This window comes from Salmo salar, chromosome 17 (assembly GCF_965601325.2).
Source record: "Salmo salar chromosome 17, fSalSal1, whole genome shotgun sequence".
Taxonomy (NCBI): domain Eukaryota; kingdom Metazoa; phylum Chordata; class Actinopteri; order Salmoniformes; family Salmonidae; genus Salmo; species Salmo salar.
In genome coordinates, this window is record NC_138307.1 from 27,174,296 (window position 1) to 27,195,722 (window position 21,427).

Sequence of the window (21,427 nt, forward strand, 5' to 3'; positions counted from 1 at the left end):
TATACAGTGTTCATTATGTAACACATATTGAAGAGGTAACACATTTGTCACATTAAAAACCATCCTGTATCTGCTCAGACTAACCACCAGTGTTTTAATTAGGGTTATTGTTCTCATTGCTGTTAAAATAAACCTTGCTGTGGGTAATTTGACAGAGTAGAACATTTCACAGAACCTACACCTATGGGGATTACATCCATTGAGGATTTGTCGTCATGGTAGACCTTTGGCCACCCAGTTTCCCTCAAAGAGAATGACTAATGGAATGTCTTCTCTTTGATTCAGTACCATTTGTAAAAAGAATGGTCTGTTGCTATAGCTACAGGTCTCCCATGAATGAACCTATGCAGTCAATAATAACTTCAAATGGAACGCACTGCTGGGCTTTTAATGGGAATAGGTCAGGGTCTAGTGGTTTTCAAGCACAGAAAAACCTACAAAAAGAAATGGAAACTAAATATGAATTGAATGCCATTTTATTTCACAAGGATGAATCATTTTCATGTCTGAACATCCTTTAACCAGCAGATGGACTACATTTAACCAACCTAGAGTACAGAAACACCTCAGCAGACGGACTACATTTAACCAACCTAGAGTATAGAAACACCTCAGCAGATGGACTACATTTAACCAACCTAGAGTACAGAATCACCTCAGCAGATGGACTACATTTAACCAACCTAGAGTACAGAATCATCTCAGCAGATGGACTACATTTAACCAACCTAGAGTACAGAATCATCTCAGCAGATGGACTACATTTAACCAACCTAGAGTACAGAACACTCGCGGGACTCTCCCCGAGCAGCACCTCGCGGGACTACATTTAACCAACCTAGAGTACAGAATCATCTCAGCAGATGGACTACATTTAACCAACCTAGAGTACAGAATCATCTCAGCAGATGGACTACATTTAACCAACCTAGAGTACAGAATCATCTCAGCAGATGGACTACATTTAACCAACCTAGAGTACAGAATCACCTCAGCAGATGGACTACATTTAACCAACCTAGAGTATAGAAACACCTCAGCAGATGGACTACATTTAACCAACCTAGAGTACAGAATCACCTCAGCAGATGGACTACATTTAACCAACCTAGAGTACAGAAACACCTCAGCAGATGGACTACATTTAACCAACCTAGAGTACAGAATCATCTCAGCAGATGGACTACATTTAACCAACCTAGAGTACAGAATCATCTCAGCAGATGGACTACATTTAACCAACCTAGAGTACAGAATCATCTCAGCAGATGGACTACATTTAACCAACCTAGAGTACAGAAACACCTCAGCAGATGGACTACATTTAACCAACCTAGAGTACAGAATCATCTCAGCAGATGGACTACATTTAACCAACCTAGAGTACAGAATCATCTCAGCAGATGGACTACATTTAACCAACCTAGAGTACAGAATCACCTCAGCAGATGGACTACATTTAACCAACCTAGAGTATAGAAACATCTCAGCAGATGGACTACATTTAACCAACCTAGAGTACAGAATCATCTCAGCAGATGGACTACATTTAACCAACCTAGAGTACAGAATCATCTCAGCAGATGGACTACATTTAACCAACCTAGAGTACAGAATCATCTCAGCAGATGGACTACATTTAACCAACCTAGAGTACAGAATCACCTCAGCAGATGGACTACATTTAACCAACCTAGAGTATAGAAACACCTCAGCAGACGGACTACATTTAACCAACCTAGAGTACAGAATCATCTCAGCAAACAAATTACTATTCTTGTCCTTTGAATTTTAACTTGAATTCTATTATTAGCTGATTAAATGCACTGGAAGAGCAAATAAAAAGGACAATTTCAACAGTATTCCATATGTTGTCCATGGTGCTCAGCTACCTCAGCACCAGAATGTAGAGAGACTGGACTAGACCACAACCTTTTCACTTTCTCTTTGACAACTGGAGGAGTGGGGGCTAAAGACCCAGTCTCTTGTCACAGCGTGACAGAGAATAAAGATCACACAGTCCCTTGTCAGAGCCCTCCCTCCCTCCCTCCATCCATCCATCCAAAGTGACCTCTGCTACAGCCCACATCGTATCATCTCTGGTCAGGAACCAACAGAGGAAGGTGGCATGCATCTCATCATACCTCACACTCCTTTAGCAACAGCAGCCAAATCTTTCTTTCCTTTCCTCCCTTCCTTCCTTCCTTCCTTCCTTCCTCCCTCCCTTCCTTCCTTCCTTCCTTCCTTCCTTCCTTCCTTCCTTCCTTCCTTCCTTCCTTCCTTCCTTCCTTCCTTCCTTCCTTCCTTCCTTCCCTCCCGACACTGGCCCCCTGCAGTCCAAATACACCTAGCCGAATGTAACACGGCCCACACCTAGCCGAATGTAACACGGCCCACACCTAGCCGAATGTAACACGGCCCACACCTAGCCGAATGTAACACGGCCCACACCTAGCCGAATGTAACACGGCCCACACCTAGCCGAATGTAACACGGCCCACACCTAGCCGAATGTAACACGGCCCACACCTAGCCGAATGTAACACGGCCCACACCTAGCCGAATGTAACACAGCCCACACCTAGCCGAATGTAACATAGCCCACACCTAGCTGAATGTAACATGGCCCACACCTCAAACCTAGCCGATTGCTTTTGGGGTGACTCAGATGCATGGAGGGAGGGTTTGACGTGAAGGATTTGACAGTGTTGGTGGTAGTGGTGTGAAGGCTCACCTCCCTCACACCATCTCCACTGCCCTCAGCGCCCAGCACATTATTGCTGTCTGTCCTTCAGTCTGATTGGACCTCAAAGCACCCTCCCATGGCCAGCAGGGGTCTCCGGGCAGAGATGCAGGGGCTTGTTAGAAGGTCACTGACTCACTGCTCATTGGATGACAGCTGGTCTCAGAACAGAACAATAACCAGGGGGAAAGGAGGGAGATGGAGAGGGAGGGAGAAATGGCTGGAGGACGAGACGACAGAACAACAGCTCTGATATCACTAAACCGCAGTGCGTGGCTGGTCTTAAAGCAGAACAGAGCAGCTGTTAATATTGCTCAATCTATCTGTGAGGAGCTTATAAAGTCACATAAGTTCACACAGTGAGTGTTTGAGAGGATGTTCTGGATGCTAAGGCATGTTCCATGCGACCCCAAACTGTTCACACACCTCTTGTTGGCGGAGAGAACTTGTTGCAGTTTTAAAGCTAAGTTCCCACAATTCTACACATTTTTGCATGGGGCAATTATTTTTTTGTTTTGTTTTAAAGCACATTTCCTGCAATTCTACACATTCTTCCATGTCTTGTGTGTTTACACGATACCAGGGGGTTAAAGGCTTGACTTATAAGAATGACTAGTCTGGACAAAGCTTTAATTTTCCAAGACTGGTGAAAACAATGCACACTGAAAACCAAGAAATTAGCTTCTCAAATGATGTTAATTTATGACATACTGTAATTAAGACATGATTATGACTTACACAAGAATCTCCTCACCAGGAATCTAAGGAAAAGAGAGAATGTCCAGGCTACCATAAACATCAAAGTCTCATCTGGTTCAGACAACTAAAACACATCAGTAATATATAGGAACATATCTACAATCTATACAGTAGAAATCCATGTGTTATCTGGTGTAGACAACTAAAACACATCAGTAATATATAGGAACATATCTACAATCTATACAGTAGAAATCCATGTGTTATCTGGTGTAGACAGCTGAACATATCAGTAATATATAGGAACATATCTACAATCTATACAGTAGAAATCCATGTGTTATCTGGTGTAGACAGCTGAACATATCAGTAATATATAGGAACATATCTACAATCTATACAGTAGAAATCCATGTGTTATCTGGTGTAGACAGCTGAACATATCAGTAATATATAGGAACATATCTACAATCTATACAGTAGAAATCCATGTGTTATCTGGTGTAGACAGCTGGACATATCAGTAATATATAGGAACATATCTACAATCTATACAGTAGAAATCCATGTGTTATCTGGTGTAGACAGCTGAACATATCAGTAATATAGAGGAACATATCTACAATCTATACAGTAGAAATCCATGTGTTATCTGGTATAGACAGCTGAACATATCAGTAATATAGAGGAACATATCTACAATCTATACAGTACATACATGTATGTCTACTACCCCCCTGTTGTAACCTCAAACACCATAACCAGCTATGGATGCTGGAAGGTCAGTAGTTTCTCTAAGCTATCACAGACACATTCAGAAAACACACGTGGCCAGTGATTTTAATGCAGGGAAACTGAAATCCGTTTTACCTCATTTTGACCAGCATGTCACCTGTGCAACTAGAGGCGAAAAACTCTAGATCACTTTACTCCACAGACAGAAACACAAAAACTCTAGATCACTTTACTCCACAGACAGAAACACAAAAACTCTAGATCACTTTACTCCACACACAGAAACACAAACTCTAGATCACCTTTACTCCACAGACAGAAATGTATACAAGGCACTTCCTCACCCTCCCTTTGGCAAATTAGACCATAACTCCAGCTTACAAGAAAAAGATTCTAATAGGAAGAACAGTGACACGCTCAATACAGAAGTGGTCCGGTGAAGCGGATGCTAAGCTACAGGACTGTTTCGCTAGCACAGACTGGAGCCGTAAGTAAGCATTTCACTGTTAGTCTACACCTGTTGTTTACGAAGCATGTGACACATACAATTTGATTTGATCTAGCTATATCTGAACAGAGGGGGTCTTTATACCTATATATTTCAACGGGGGGGACATTAGAAGTCTGTACCAGTCTCTTTAGCTAACATTTCACTCCTTGCCATTGCCAATGAGACTGGCCTTTCGGCAATCTCAACGTTCAATATGCGCTGGATTTACCTCGGAGTTGCTCATTGGTTGTTTGCAATAACATTCATATTTTCAGGACAACATGTGGAGCCTCGAAAATAGAATTAGAATTTATAACAAATTCAAAAAAACAAACATTTAGCTTTTAGCTAGGCAAGTTGTTGTATTTTGAGGCTTAAAAATGTGTTTTGTGTTTGGAATAGCAGTATGTATTTTGTTAGAGAATTTTAGATATGAGCTAGTAACTTTTGATGCACTGGTTTCCTCTGGAAAATTTGGGTTTTTTGCTGAGCAACCGGATACCAAGGTGTTCTGGGGAGAAAAAAAAGGATTGAGTTGTGGTTGGAGGATAACTGTGAGGGTGATCAAATCAGGATAAAATCCTCTGTTCTCCTCAAGCTCATTAATGATAAAATGCTCATATTTCAAGATGGCAGTAAAGCCATTCACTTTGGCACAATGACATGGAGTAGGAGGAGTGAATTAGCTAAAGAGACTGGTACCCAGACTAGGACATTCTAACTATATTTGAACAGATGAGATGACTAGGAGCAGAACAAAGTGTCTCCATCCTCGGTTTCTAGCTAGTCATGTTTGGCATAGGATATAGAGGACAACGAGTGGAATGTTAGCACAAACAGACTGGTACCCAGGCTAGTTTCTAGATACCTGGAGCAACATTCCACAAATTTGTTCAGAGAAGAGGTGTGTTGGTAAATTCAATATGGAGTGCCAGAGTGGCACACAGACGAGAGTGCTCTGAAATCCTCTCTGTTAAATAATTGGTTGCCGTAGCAACATCAAAATGTTTCTTCTATTTAAAAAAAACAAAACCGCTGTATCACGGAGGCATGAACAACACATTTACATTTAAGTCATTTAGCAGACGCTCTTATCCAGAGCGACTTACAAAATGGTGCATTCACCTTATGATATCCAGTGGAACAACCACTTTACAATAGTGCATCTAAATATTTTAAGGGGGGGGGTTAGAAGGATTACTTTATCCTAGCCTAGGTATTCCTTAAAGAGGTGGGGTTTCAGGTGTCTCCGGAAGGTGGTGATTGACTCCGCTGTCCTGGCGTCGTGAGGGAGCTTGTTCCACCATTGGGGTGCCAGAGCAGCGAACAGTTTTGACTGGGCTGAGCGGGAACTGTGCTTCCTCAGAGGTAGGGGGGCCAGCAGGCCAGTGGTGGATGAACGCAGTGCCCTTGTTTGGGTGTAGGGCCTGATCAGAGCCTGAAGGTATGGAGGTGCCGTTCCCTTCACAGCTCCGTAGGCAATCACCATGGTCTTGTAGCGGATGCGAGCTTCAACTGGAAGCCAGTGGAGAGAGCGGAGGAGCGGGGTGACGTGAGAGAACTTGGGAAGGTTGAACACCAGACGGGCTGCGGCGTTCTGGATGAGTTGTAGGGGTTTAATGGCACAGGCAGGGAGCCCAGCCAACAGCGAGTTGCAGTAATCCAGACGGGAGATGACAAGTGCCTGGATTAGGACCTGCGCCGCTTCCTGTGTGAGGCAGGGTCGTACTCTGCGAATGTTGTAGAGCATGAACCTACAGGATCGGGTCACCGCCTTGATGTTAGTGGAGAACGACAGGGTGTTGTCCAGGATCACGCCAAGGTTCTTAGCACTCTGGGAGGAGGACACAAGGGAGTTGTCAACCGTGATGGCGAGATCATGGAACGGGCAGTCCTTCCCCGGGAGGAAGAGCAGCTCCGTCTTGCCGAGGTTCAGCTTGAGCTGGTGATCCGTCATCCAGACGGATAGACAAATAGCAAATAACAACGAAATGTAATAATATAAATAGCTATTCATGTTTATTTTTCCCCATTAAAAACACTCTTACAGTGCATTTGGAAAGAATTCAGACCCCTTGACTTTTTCCACATTTGTTAAGTTACAGCCTTATTCCAAAATTGATTAAATAGTTTTTTCCCCTCATCATTCTACACACAATACCCCATAATGACAAAGCAAAAAAAGGTTTTTAGAAATGTTAGCAAATGTTTTAAAAAATTACATAAGCATTCAGACCCTTTCTCAGTACTTTGTTGAAGCACCTTTGGCAGCGATTACAGCCTCAAGTCTTCTTGGGTATGACGCTACAAGCTTGGCACACCTGTATTTGGGGAGTTTCTCCCATTCTTCTCTGCAGATCCTCTCAAGCTCTGTCAGGTTGGATGGGGAGCGTCGCTGCACAGCTACAGTTGAAGTCGGAAGTTTAACCACTCCACAAATTTCTTGTTAACAAACTATAGTTTTGGCAAGTCGGTTAGTGCATGTGCATGACAAGTAATTTTTCCAAAAATTGTTTACAGACAGATTATTTCACTTATAATTAATTCACTGTATCACAATTCCAGTGGGTCAGACATTTACATACACTAAGTTGACTGTGCCTTTAAACAGCTTGGAAAATTCCAGAAAATTATGTCATGGCGTTAGAAGCTTCTGCTAGGCTAATTGACATCATTTCAGTCAATTGGAGGTGTTCCTGTGGATGTATTTCAAGGCCTACCTTCAAACTCAGTGCCTCTTTGCTTGACATCATGGGAAAATCAAAAGAAATCAACCAAGACCTCAGAATTTTTATTAGACCTCCACAAGTCTGATTCATCCTTGGGAGAAATTTCCAAATGCCACACTTCATCTGTACAAACAATAGTATACAAGTATAAACACCATGGGACCACGCAGCTGCCATTCCACTCAGGAAGAAGACGCATTCTGTCTCCTAGAGATGAACGCACTTCGGTGCGAAAAGTGTAAATCAATCCCAGAATAACAGCAAAGGACCTTGTGAAGATGCTGGAGGAAACAGGTACAATTGTATCTATATCCACAGTAAAATGAATCCTATATCAATATAACCTGAAAGGCCGCTCAGCAAGGAAGAAGCCACTGCTCCAAAACCGCCATAAAAAAGCCAGACTACGCTTTGCAACTGCACATGGGGACAAAGATCGTACTTTTTTGAGAAATGTCCTCTCATCTGATGAAACAAAAATAGAACTGTTTGGCCATCGTTATGTTTGAGGGAAGAAGGGGGAGCCTTGCAAGCCGAAGAATACCATCCCAACCGTGAAGCACGGGGGTGGCAGCATCATGTTGTGGGGGTGCTTTGCTGCAGGAGGGACTGGTGCACTTCACAAAATAGATGGCATCATGAGGCAGGAAATGTATGTGGATATATTGAAGCAACATCTCAAGACATCAGTCAGGAAGTTACAGCTTGGTCGCAAATGGGTCTTCCAAATGGACAATGACCCCAAGCATACTTCCAAAGTTGTGGCAAAATGGCTTAAGGACAACAAAGTCAAGGTATTGGAGTGTCCATCACAAAGCCCTGACCTCAATCCTATAGAAAATGTGTGGCCAGAACTGAAAAAGCGTGTGCGAGCAAGGAGGCTTACAAACCTGACTCAGTTACACTAGCTCTGTCAGGAGGAATGGGACAAAATTCACCCAACTTATTGTGGGAAGCTTGTGGAAGGCTACTCGAAACGTTTGACCCAAGTTAAGCAATTTAAAGGCAATGCTACCAAATACTAATTGAGTGTATGTAGCCTTCTGACCCACTGGGAATGTGATGAAAGAAAAAAAAGCTGAAATAAATAATTCTATCAGCTATTATTCTGACATCACACATTCTTAAAATAAAGTGGTGATCCTAACTGACCTAAGACGGGGAATATTTACTAGGATTAAATGTCAGGAATTGTGAAAAACTGAGTTTAAATGTTTTTGGCTAAGGTGTATGTAAACATCCGACTTCAACTGTATTTCCAGGTCTCTCCAGAGATGTTCAATCAGGTTTAAGTCAGAGCTCTGGCTGGGCCACTCAAGGACATTGTCCCGAAGAGACTTGTCGCGAAGCCACTCCTGCATTGTCTTGGCTGTGTGGTTAGGGTTGTTGTCTTGTTGGAAGGTGAACCTTCGCCTCAGTCTGAGGTCCTGAGCGATGTGGAGCAGGTTTTCATCAAGGATCTCTCTGCACTTTGCTATCTTTATCTTTGACTCGATCCTGACTAGTCTCCCAGTCTCTGCTGCTGAAAAACATCCCCACAGCATGATGCTTCCACCACCATGCTTCAACGTAGGGATGGTGCCAGGTTTACTCCAGACGTGACGCTTGTCATTCAGGCCAAAGAGTTCAATCTTGGTTTCATCAGAACAGAGAATCTTGTTTCTCATGGTCTGAGAATCCTTTAGGTGCTTTTTGGCAAACTTCAAGCGAGCTGTCATGTGCATTTTACTGAGGAGTGGCTTTCGTCTGGCCACTCTACCATAAAGGCCTGATTGGTAGAGTGCTGCAGATATGGTTACCCTTCTGGAAGGTTCTCCCATCTCCACAGAGCAACTCTGAAGCTCTGTCAGAGTGACCATCGGGTTCTTGGTCAAAACCCTTCTCCCCTGGGGCGGCAGGTAGCATGGCGGGTAGGAGCGTTTGGGCCAGTAATCGAAAGGTTGCTGGATTGAATCCCCGAGCTGATGATATTCCCCAGGCACCGATGATGTGGATGTCGATTAAGGCAGCCCCCCACACCTCTCTGATTCAGAGGGATTGGGTTAAATGCAAAAGACACATTTCAGTTGAATGCATTCAATTATACAACTGACTAGGTATCCCCCTTTCCCGATTTCTCAGTTTGGCCAGGTGGCCAGCTCTAGGATGAGTCTCGGTGGTTCCAAACTTCCTACATTTAAGAATGATGGAGGCCAATGTGTTCTTGGGGACCTTCAATGCTGCAGACATTTTTTGGTACCCTTCCTCAGATCTGTGCTGCGACACAATCCTATCTTGGAGTTCTACGGACAATTCCTTTGACCTCATGGTTTGGTTTTTGCTCTGACATGAACTGTGGGTACTTATATAGACAATTGTCCAATTAATTGAATTTACCACAGGTGGACCCCAATCAAGTTGTAGAAACATCTCAAGGATGATCAATGGAAACAGGATGCACCTGAGCTCAATTTCGAGTCTCATAGCAAATGGTCTGAATACTTATGCAAATAAGGTATTTCCGTTTTTTAAATACATTTGCAAACATTTCTAAAAAACGGTTTTCGCTTTGTCATTATGGGGTATTGGGTGTAGATTGATGAGGATTTTTTGTTATTTAATCCATTTTAGAATAAGGCTGTAACTTAACAAAATGTGGGAAAAGGGAAGGGGTCTGAATACTTTCCGAATGCACTGTACTCATCTGTCTAGGTTGGAACTGTTGCTGTTATAATATAAGAAATCATTTTCATTCTGAACTGGAATAAGCTGATTGATCACATCACACAGATGTAGACCAGAACACACACAGGCTGAGTTTTTGATAGTGCAACCCGAAGTAACAGTACAGAAGAAACATGATCAGGCCTACTGTACATCTCACTGTAGAAAGTATTGTTGAAAGAAAATCTAGGTTGGAACTGTTGTTGTTAAAATACAATAAATTATTTGCATTATGAATTGGAATACACTGACTGAACACATCACACAGATGTAGACTAGAAAACACACACAGTCCTAATGAGAGGTGTGTGGCTGGTTGAAGCTTTCAACAAGCATTTCTATTCTGGGATCAGTTTTTAACAGTGCAACCCTGAGGTCATGCTCAGCATGGAGTCTGTTTCTGTACTTGTTTTTTTAAGTATGCCAGAGTTGGGAACCATGACTCGCATCGGTATGTGGTGCCAAACTGGACCAGAACATCTACTGCTTTCTCAGTCAGGCAGGAGACCGCCTCCTGCTGTAGATGAGCAACCCAGAACTGTGTTTTTGCCTAAAAAAGCATCTTGCTTCAATCAGTTTATTCCAGTTCAGAATAAAAATGATTACTTGTATTTTAACAGCAACAGTTCCAGCCTAGACTTGTTGTTTTCACCAATCCTTTCTACAGTAAGTTGTACAGTAGGCCCGATCATTTTATCTTGAAAATGTACAGTACTGTAACTTAGGGTTGCACAGTAGCTAGCTAGCTTGCTTGCTTTGGCTAATATTAGCAATCTAACTAACGTTAATAGCTGTGTACAATGGAATTGTTTGACTGGGAAACTCACATCTAAGTTCCTACTTTGAGAGATATTACTCCCTTATTTCTGCTTACCTGTTATAAAATGACAACAATGATTTTCTAGTTGACTTACTTTTCCACTGTCGAAGCGCTGTTTCCTGAAGCATTCTGCCCTGTTCTGAAAGAACTCCCTGGGTTTACCATCATGCTGTGGATGTTTGGTCAGGATGTGTTGTTTTAACGTGTTCGTTTTGAGAGACTCATTACTAAACACTTCCCCGCACAAAACACATTGTGGGCGCTCCTCGTTATTTCTCAAAGTTTGTATGAAACCAAGAGAGAGAAACTCATCGCTGTATTTGCGTTTAATGACGATTGAGCTGTCAAAATGTATGGCTAGCTTGACTCCATTTAATGACAGCGGTGAGTGGGAACAACAAGTCACTGGCTGACAGCGCATCATCTGCTGCTGAACCACAGCGCTGCGTCGTGTGGGTCGCGGAGTGATCTTCAAGAAAACCGCAGAAACAAGATCCGGTAAACCGCGAACACAACGGCTTCTCCCTCTCCCTCGCGCAGCTGCCGAACTGACACCGCTGCTGAGCAGAGAGCGCAGTGAACACAGACCATTTGTACTTGGCCAAATCAATTCCAGTAATTAATGAAATAATTATACATTTTCTCTAACACGTCGCGACCCACCATTAACAGGTCCGGTCGCGACCCATACTAAACAAGGTGAGAGAACTTTGAACATAACTGTTAAAACTGTAATTGTAAATATGAAGGATAGACACCAAAAGGACAAACTGCGATTATATTTACAAAATGTTGGAAGCAATTATTACAAAAATATCGTTCTTTAGCGTAAAATACATGTTCAGTGCATAGAAATACAAATAATTTACATATGTAAAGAAAACATGTAAAGCTTTAAAAAAAAAATTAACAGGGTCATGTATGTAGGTTAGAAAGAGAAACTATTTTATTTGAAGTTAGATATATAAATAGCGACATAAATAAATTATGAACTTTTTCTCTGCATCCAAACTTCAAAGCCAAGCAGATGTCAAAGGTTATATTCTTCTTAGTATCACTGGCATCTGTGGATCAAAGGAATGGAAAGGTGATATTACATGTGTTGTGATATGGCTGTTCAACCACGGTCTCTGAGGACCCAAACATTTCTGATGTACATCAGGTACTGATTCATTCAGACCTTGAACATCAGCTGAGTGGACTCTCTGGCAAAGTAATGGCATACATTTATCAATTTAACTACAATGAAAACGATCAAACTAACTAGTCAAAAGGGGTGTGTCTCAAGTTGCACTCTACCTGCAAGAGGCATGGTTGAAGTGTTGTTTGTTGTTAGCACAGGCAGTATGGTTCAGGTGACATGCAGGGTAGGATGGTCTGGGTCCTGGGTTAGGGTGGGCTGTGGGGACAGGGTAGTGCGGTCTGGGACACAGTCACACCTGTCAACATCTATGTCACAGTCCACCGTTCTCATATTGGGAGAGAAGTCTGGAACAAACAGAGAGAAAAACATAGGAATGACTTAATATTAGTACAGAGACCAGACCAGGGAAAATGGAGCGAGAACAAAACAAAACATCAGAATAACGACTTCCTACAGAGGCTAAATAATATCCTGAATACACCCTGATTTAGCATCCCCAGCACATTACAATGGAATGGTCCCCAAAGTGCAAACACTGCCCAAACCCGGTGCTGCATACCAGCTAAATCTAGTGCATCAACTGGGCTAATAGTTGATATATCTACCAGTGGTACTAACCTGGTTGTTTAGTGGAGGGGTAGGATACAGTGGTAGACTAACCTGGTTGTTCAGTGGAGGGGTAGGATACAGTGGTAGACTAACCTGGTTGTTCAGTGGAGGGGTAGGATACAGTGGTAGAATAACCTGGTTGTTCAGTGGAGGGGTAGGACACAGTGGTAGACTAACCTGGTTGTTCAGTGGAGGGGTAGGATGGAGTGGTAGACTAACCTGGTTGTTCAGTGGAGGGGTAGGATACAGTGGTAGACTAACCTGGTTGTTCAGTGGAGGGGTAGGATACAGTGGTAGACTAACCTGGTTGTTCAGTGGAGGGGTAGGACAGAGTGGTAGACTAACCTGGTTGTTCAGTGGAGGGGTAGGATACAGTGGTAGACTAACCTGGTTCTTCAGTGGAGGGGTAGGATACAGTGGTAGACTAACCTGGTTGTTCAGTGGAGGGGTAGGACAGAGTGGTAGACTAACCTGGTTGTTCAGTGGAGGGGTAGGATACAGTGGTAGACTAACCTGGTTGTTCAGTGGAGGGGTAGGATACAGTGGTAGACTAACCTGGTTGTTCAGTGGAGGGGTAGGATACAGTGGTAGACTAACCTGGTTGTTCAGTGGAGGGGTAGGATGGAGTGGTAGACTAACCTGGTTGTTCAGTGGAGGGGTAGGATACAGTGGTAGACTAACCTGGTTGTTCAGTGGAGGGGTAGGATACAGTGGTAGACTAACCTGGTTGTTCAGTGGAGGGGTAGGATACAGTGGTAGACTAACCTGGTTGTTCAGTGGAGGGGTAGGACACACAACGGTCGGCCATGCAGTCCCAGATCAACCCACTGGCACACAGGCGCCTGGAGTCCTCCGATTTAGAGAGCTGACGCATCGGAGAGCACCTGCAACCAAACACACAGCCTGGTTAGTGCTAAGGGTACGACTAGAGAGAGAGGGTGTGTGTGTGTGTGTGTGTGTGTGTGTGTGTGTGTGTGTGTGTGTGTGTGTGTGTGTGTGTGTGTGTGTGTGTGTGTGTGTGTGTATCTGTACATCTGGACTCACCCGTTCCTCCTGTGAGAGCGTATATGGGCTTGCCGTCGGATCAGGGGTGGTTCCATACACTTACACTCTGTGTGATTGGCTACCTTTATCAACACCGGCTCAGGTCCGTATTTGAATGGTATCACACTCAGCAGCTGCAGGACGAAAAGTGTCAGAACACATTAGTCCGTTTCTGGAGTCAGCGATCCATTTTGTAGAGAGAGCTGTATTTTATTTGACTCATTGATGGCCCAATGATGTGCAGAGTGTACATTACGTAGTCTATACGTACTGTATATATTCACATTCTCCAAAATCCTTGTAATTTAGGAGCACTTATCATGATCACAATTGTGTTAAAATCTAAATCAGGGGTCCACAACTATAGCCCCGGGATGATTTAGAGCGGATGGTCAGGGGTCCACAACTATAGCCCCGGGATGATTTAGAGCGGATGGTCAGGGGTCCACAACTATAGCCCCGGGATGATTTAGAGCGGATGGACAGGGGTCCACAACTACAGCCCCGGGATGATTTAGAGCGGATGGTCAGGGGGCCGGAACATAATTACAATCATTTGTACACCGCAAACATCCCAAAAGAGGTTGTATTTGAAAATAAACATTATTTCATACCTTGATTACATTGAGACACGATTAAATATCTATTTTATTAGTAGCAATACTTGGGAACAGTTTTCCTAAATTAAACACATTTTTAGCTGAATTCCTGGTGAATTTAAAAGGTATTTTTTAGACCAAAAACTAAAATCATATTTAAAAAAATGAGATTTATTTACTAAAAACTTTAGGCCCACGGGCTGCCTGTTGCCCGTTGCCGACCCCTGCCAGAAATCATTGCCATTTATTAAGAATAATATTAATAATGCGTTTTATTTGTAATACACTTTCTAACAGATATTTAAAGAGGAAATGCTCACTGTTTTATTAACATAGGCAGTACTTGTGTTTCTGCACGAGACACCCTCTTTGTTGCAGCATCCGTTACACCTGAAGACTGACACGCAGGGGGGCTTGAAGAACATGGAGGTCGTGGTGCCCAGTTCCTTTGCCACGTCTACACACGTCTCTCTGGGCATGCACTGGGTCTTCTGCCACTCATCGTCTATAGCTGATGATCACATACACACAACACCAACAGTTACACACAGAACAAAACTAATAGCCACTATAGAGACTTGCTTTGGGTACCGTCTAGGTACACTCACATTCTAACATCAAAACATGCATTAGCAACCTGGAATGAATGTCTTGGCTTTTGCTTGGAGGGTTAACACAGTCTCGAGAAGAGCCAGGGTTCAAACCAGTCTGTCACATACTTTATGAATAACTCCAGGGAGAACATTGAATAATGCCCAGCCTTTAGCTCAGAGGTCTAACACATTCTTGCAGTGCTGATAAGGGTATTTATATGCTTAAAGGTAATGATTAAAGGATTCCACCCTGAAACGTAACTATTAGTGATTACTAGTTTATGTAGCATGTATAATGAATAATTAAAGTACTAAACGTAAGTCCAATAAGGTTCGGTAGAGACATGTGAGGGAGAGAAATGTGTGTGTGTGTGACTAAGGAGATACCGAGAACAATTCAACTGTGTATGACTTGACCTGGCTATAACTCTGAGAAACTTACGATAGGACAGGGAGACCTTTCAAGGTTCCTCTAATCTCGGGGAAATGGAACTGTCGGCTTGGTTGTGATAAACAGTGGTGAGAACTATGGGGAAACTCATCTACTGTTTGTGTGTGTGTATGTGCATATGAGTTATAAAATGGATGTCTTTGTATTATGGACTTCAGAGCGCTTTCGTGAAAAAACTGTACGAACCTTTTGCATAAGATGAGTCCTTGCCTAATTATTATTAAACCCAGGGTCTTACAAACCTCGGGGATTGGTCAAAGCTTATTGATTGTTAGTTATTGTCATTGGGATTGAAAATTCTCCTGACAAGTACACAGTAGACACAGATATTGAACCCACATACCTTTGAGTATCCCGAGGCTGTAGGAGCCAGTAGCATATCTCAACAAACAATACCAAAGCTTTAGCTTAGAGAGCCAACACAGTTTTGAGAAGACCCAGGTTTCGAACCCACATACCTTTGAGTATCTCCAGGCTGTAGGATGCCACAGCGTAGCGCGTGGAGCGGTGTGACCCAGATCCAGCAGAGGAGGAGGAGGAACGGTGGTTGGGCTGCTGAGAGGAAGAGGATGAGGGAGACGTTTCCAGGTGTTTGAATTTTAGACGACACTTCCACAGCTTCCAGTCAGGGAAGTCTGTCAGCATGAGCAGCTCATCCAGACTGGAGGCCGAACGCACATCCCTCTCCCACTTCTCCTGGTTGATCACCTGCAGGGAGGAGAGGAGGAGGACACAAATCATTTAATGATATATGTTGTTTTAAAGACAGGATAGAAAATAAGCTCCAACACGCTGGTAAAGTGTTGGTTAACATTGTCAGTTGGTTTGTGAGAGTCAACCGTCTCACCACAAGAGGGCAGCACTCTAACATCCAAGTCAGGATAAACTTTAGATGCCATTGAGGCTGGCTTATAAGGACTGAGCTGATGATACATGCAAGTCAGTCTGATTCCTCACACACATATCCACCTCTGACTGTGCAATTATTGCCCAAAGCCAGGTCCCACAGACCATTAACAGCTGTCCTGGGATTTAAGATTTAAGACTATCATCATTTAGATTACAACAGATACACAGATGCTTCTGTGTATTATAGTACTACAGTATTATAGTACTACAGTATTGTAGTATTATAGTACCACAGTATTATAGCACTACAGTATTATAGTACTACAGTATTGTAGTATTATAGTATTATAGCACTACAGTAGTATAGTACTACAGTATTATAGTACCACAGTATTGTAGTATTATAGTACTACAGCATTATAGTACAAAAGTATTGTAGTATTATAGTACAAAAGTATTATAGAACTACAACATTGTATTATTATAGTACTACAGTATTATAGTACTATGGTATTGTAGTATTATAGTACTACAGTATTGTAGTATTATAGTACTATAGTAGTATAGCACTACAGTAGAATAGTACTACAGTTTTATAGTACTACAGTATTGTAGTATTATAGCACAATAGTAGTATAGTACCACAATATTATAGTACTACGGTATTGTAGTATTATAGCACTACAGTATTGTAGTACTACAGTATTGTAGTATCATAGTACTACAGTGTTATAGTACTGCGGTAATGTAGTATTATAGCACTACAGTATTGTATTGTAGTATTATTGTACTACAGTATTATAGTACTACGGTAATGTAGTATTATAGCACTACAGTATTATAGTACCACAGTATTGTAGTATTATAGTACTACAGTATTATAGTAATATAGCACTACAGTATTATAGCACTACAGTATTATAGTACTACAGCATTGTAGTAGTATAGTACTACAATATTGTAGTACTACAGTATTATAGTACCCCAGTATTATAGTACTACAGTATTATAGTACTACAGTATTATATTATTATAGAACTACAGTATTGTAGTATTATAGTACTACAGTATTATATTATTATAGAACTACAGTATTGTAGTATCATAGTACTACAGTATTATAGTACTACAGTATTATAGTACTACAGTATTATAGTACCACAGTATTGTAGTATTATAGTACTACAGTATTATAGTAATATAGCACTACAGTATTATAGCACTACAGTATTATAGTACTACAGCATTGTAGTATTATAGTACTACAATATTGTATTACTACAGTATTATAGTACCCCAGTATTATAGTACTACAATATAATAGTATTATAGTACTACAGTATTATAGTACTGCAGTATTGTAGTATTATAGTACTACAGTATTGTAGTATTGTAGTTCTACAGTATTATAGTACTATGTTTGTAATCATTACTTCTTCTCATTCCCATGACTGTTTATAACTGGGATGAGAGGAGACTCATTGTACCCCAAATGCACAGTAGATCCCCTGGCATCAGCCCATAGACAACATAACAGCTGGAAATGTGGAGTTGGCTGGGGTGGCATTAAGGGGTAGTGGGGGGCAGGAGTTCCCAGGGTCCACCTGTTGAGGAGCTCTAGGAGCTCTGAGAAGACAAGCTTCCTCCTTCCCATGGAGCAGAGGATGGAGGAGAGACACAGAATATTAGGAGACCTAGCTACTGTTTCCCACAGAGACAAGCTTACAACTGCTGCTGCACATGCTACTGCAGATAACAAGCAGGTAGATCACTAACTAATATACTGTGTTACTGCAGATAACAAGCAGGTAGGAAAATCAGACCACAATAATTCAGAAACTTGTGTTGTGTGATCTCTCTCAGTGCCCTACAGGCCAACATGGAGAATGGGAACAGTCACGTGTACAACTCCAAACACATTGGAGGAAACCCCTCTGAGTCTGGTATTACAGCTGACCAGTCCTATGGAGCTGTGGCTTCTTCCCTGCCTCCACTTATAGTGTTCAAATAATATTTACACTAAATTCACTCTGCACACTATTACCCAAAAAACTAAGACATTACATTATGACTGTGTTGGTGTAATGTAAATATAACAACGAAATGTTGCAATTTAAATTGTCTATTGTTGCCAATTGTAAAAGTTGTAAAAATCATAATAACCTTTTAAACATTTACAATATAAAAAGGGTGCGGTCAGATTTGTTGAGAAAGACAAATAGCGAGGGAATAAGGGACTTCCATTCATTTATGAGACGGAAAGGGAAACCCACAGAACAGATGGAAAGTTTAATAAACGACGGAGAGGAGAGGAGAGAGGCCGGGTCAGAGGCGAGGCAGAGAAAAGGACTGTCATGCAATATAAAACTTGTCAAACAGAAACGGTTTGCTTTCATTTCTTCCAGTCGTTGTAACGACATGAGCTGCCACTGATCTGTTCAATATGTGAGGATTGTGACGTTAGGGTGTAGGTGGCTGCTTCCTCTATGTGAGGATTGTGATGTTAGGGTGTAGCTGGCTGCTTCCTCTATGTGAGGATTGTGATGTTAGGGTGTAGCTGGCTGCTTCCTCTATGTGAGGATTGTGGCGTTAGGGTGTAGCTGGCTGCTTCCTCTATGTGAGGATTGTGGCGTTAGGGTGTAGCTGGCTGCTTCCTCTATGTGAGGATTGTGATGTTAGGGTGTAGCTGGCTGCTTCCTCTATGTGAGGATTGTGGCGTTAGGGTGTAGCTGGCTGCTTCCTCTATGTGAGGATTGTGATGTTAGGGTGTAGCTGGCTGCTTCCTCTATGTGAGGATTGTGATGTTAGGGTGTAGCTGGCTGCTTCCTCTATGTGAGGATTGTGATGTTAGGGTGTAGCTGGCTGCTTCCTCTATGTGAGGATTGTGATGTTAGGGTGTAGCTGGCTGCTTCCTCTATGTGAGGATTGTGATGTTAGGGTGTAGCTGGCTGCTTCCTCTATGTGAGGATTGTGATGTTAGGGTGTAGCTGGCTGCTTCCTCTATGTGAGGATTGTGATGTTAGGGTGTAGCTGGCTGCTTCCTCTATGTGAGGATTGTGGCGTTAGGGTGTAGCTGGCTGCTTCCTCTATGTGAGGATTGTGATGTTAGGGTGTAGCTGGCTGCTTCCTCTATGTGAGGATTGTGATGTTAGGGTGTAGCTGGCTGCTTCCTCTATGTGAGGATTGTGATGTTAGGGTGTAGCTGGCTGCTTCCTCTATGTGAGGATTGTGATGTTAGGGTGTAGCTGGCTGCTTCCTCTATGTGAGGATTGTGGCGTTAGGGTGTAGCTGGCTGCTTCCTCTATGTGAGGATTGTGGCGTTAGGGTGTAGCTGGCTGCTTCCTCTATGTGAGGATTGTGATGTTAGGGTGTAGCTGGCTGCTTCCTCTATGTGAGGATTGTGATGTTAGGGTGTAGCTGGCTGCTTCCTCTATGTGAGGATTGTGATGTTAGGGTGTAGCTGGCTGCTTCCTCTATGTGAGGATTGTGATGTTAGGGTGTAGCTGGCTGCTTCCTCTATGTGAGGATTGTGATGTTAGGGTGTAGCTGGCTGCTTCCTCTATGTGAGGATTGTGATGTTAGGGTGTAGCTGGCTGCTTCCTCTATGTGAGGATTGTGATGTTAGGGTGTAGCTGGCTGCTTCCTCTATGTGAGGATTGTGATGTTAGGGTGTAGCTGGCTGCTTCCTCTATGTGAGGATTGTGATGTTAGGGTGTAGCTGGCTGCTTCCTCTATGTGAGGATTGTGATGTTAGGGTGTAGCTGGCTGCTTCCTCTATGTGAGGATTGTGATGTTAGGGTGTAGCTGGCTGCTTCCTCTATGTGAGGATTGTGATGTTAGGGTGTAGCTGGCTGCTTCCTCTATGTGAGGATTGTGATGTTAGGGTGTAGCTGGCTGCTTCCTCTATGTGAGGATTGTGATGTTAGGGTGTAGCTGGCTGCTTCCTCTATGTGAGGATTGTGATGTTAGGGTGTAGCTGGCTGCTTGCTCTATGTGAGGATTGTGATGTTAGGGTGTAGCTGGCTGCTTCCTCTATGTGAGGATTGTGATGTTAGGGTGTAGCTGGCTGCTTCCTCTATGTGAGTATTGTGATGTTAGGGTGTAGCTGGCTGCTTGCTCTTAAACCAGACAGACAAGGAGTTTTCTTTTCCCTCTTCTGCAATTTAGACCCAGGGGAAAGCATGGCCCAAGGGGAGATATCGGAGATTGAGAAAGGGGGGGGAGACAGACAGCGAACAAGTGAGAGGAGAGAGCGAAGAAGAGCAAGAGAAAGAGAGAGAAGTGATTGATAATTTAGGAAGTTCAAACGCTCCTCTCCAGGTCAGTGAGATCTTGTTACCGGTGACGCTGCATTTGCACTTCCAATACATTTGCACCATTTACATAAGAGGCACACACACACTGCTCATTAGACCATGTCAGCTCTGATCTTCATGGACAGCTCACAGGTGGTGCGTGTGTGTGGTTTCTCTACGCCCCCTGCCAACTGGTCAGCGCTAACTTTATTAGCTCACATGGTGAGTTGTAAGGAGAGTTGATTCAGTTCATAAGAACACAAAGATGGACTCAAACCTGGTGTCTCCAGTGGGAGACACATGTCCGCATTTCATGACATACTGGTCATTAATAAATAGCCTCTTGATGATGATGCTGATCGTGCATTGAATCCACAGAATAAGAGCCTGAGCAGAACATGAGTTGCAGATGAAACAGTGCCTGGTCTGGACATTGAAACCATACAGGAATGAAGTGCATAGACACTGGACACTTACCCTGAGAGAGCTGGGATCATCTTGAACCTTTTTTGGCATTCCCAAGTTCAACTTCACCAACACCAGCATCATTCCAACACTTGCAGCAAGCATACTCTGCATCCTCTGGTTCGATGCTGTATCTCAATCTCTTCTGTGTTCAAAGTTCTCCTTCTGTCTCTGTACGGTCAATTTTCAGTCTCTGGACAGAAGTTCTATAACAGAGAGACGTTTCTCTAATGGGTAATCCTCTATAACAGAGAGACGTTTCTGTATTGGGTAATCCTCTATAATAGAGAGCAGAGCCAGAGGAAGGAGTCTCCTCACTACAGACCAGCCCCTCTCAGACCGGCGCTGACTCCTCAGACCACACACAAGCTCCTGTCACGTTTCCCGTGGTTACAGACACCTCTCTCTCTCTCCCTGGTCACAGACACCTCTCTCTCTCTCCCTGGTCACAGACACCTA

The 21,427-nt window shown here is 42.9% G+C and overlaps 1 protein-coding gene across 1 annotated transcript; it reads right to left on the reverse strand.

Annotated features, from left to right (window-relative positions):
- Positions 1-11,845: 11,845 nt before the first annotated feature.
- vegfd (Vascular endothelial growth factor D) lies at positions 11,846-21,185 on the reverse strand. Its single transcript, NM_001140636.2, is given in 7 exon segments — positions 11,846-11,983; positions 12,219-12,407; positions 13,438-13,556; positions 13,717-13,850; positions 14,636-14,826; positions 15,818-16,067; positions 20,981-21,185. Coding segments are annotated over 6 exon segments (933 nt in total). The 5' UTR covers positions 21,083-21,185; the 3' UTR covers positions 11,846-11,983; positions 12,219-12,270.
- Positions 21,186-21,427: the final 242 nt, after the last annotated feature.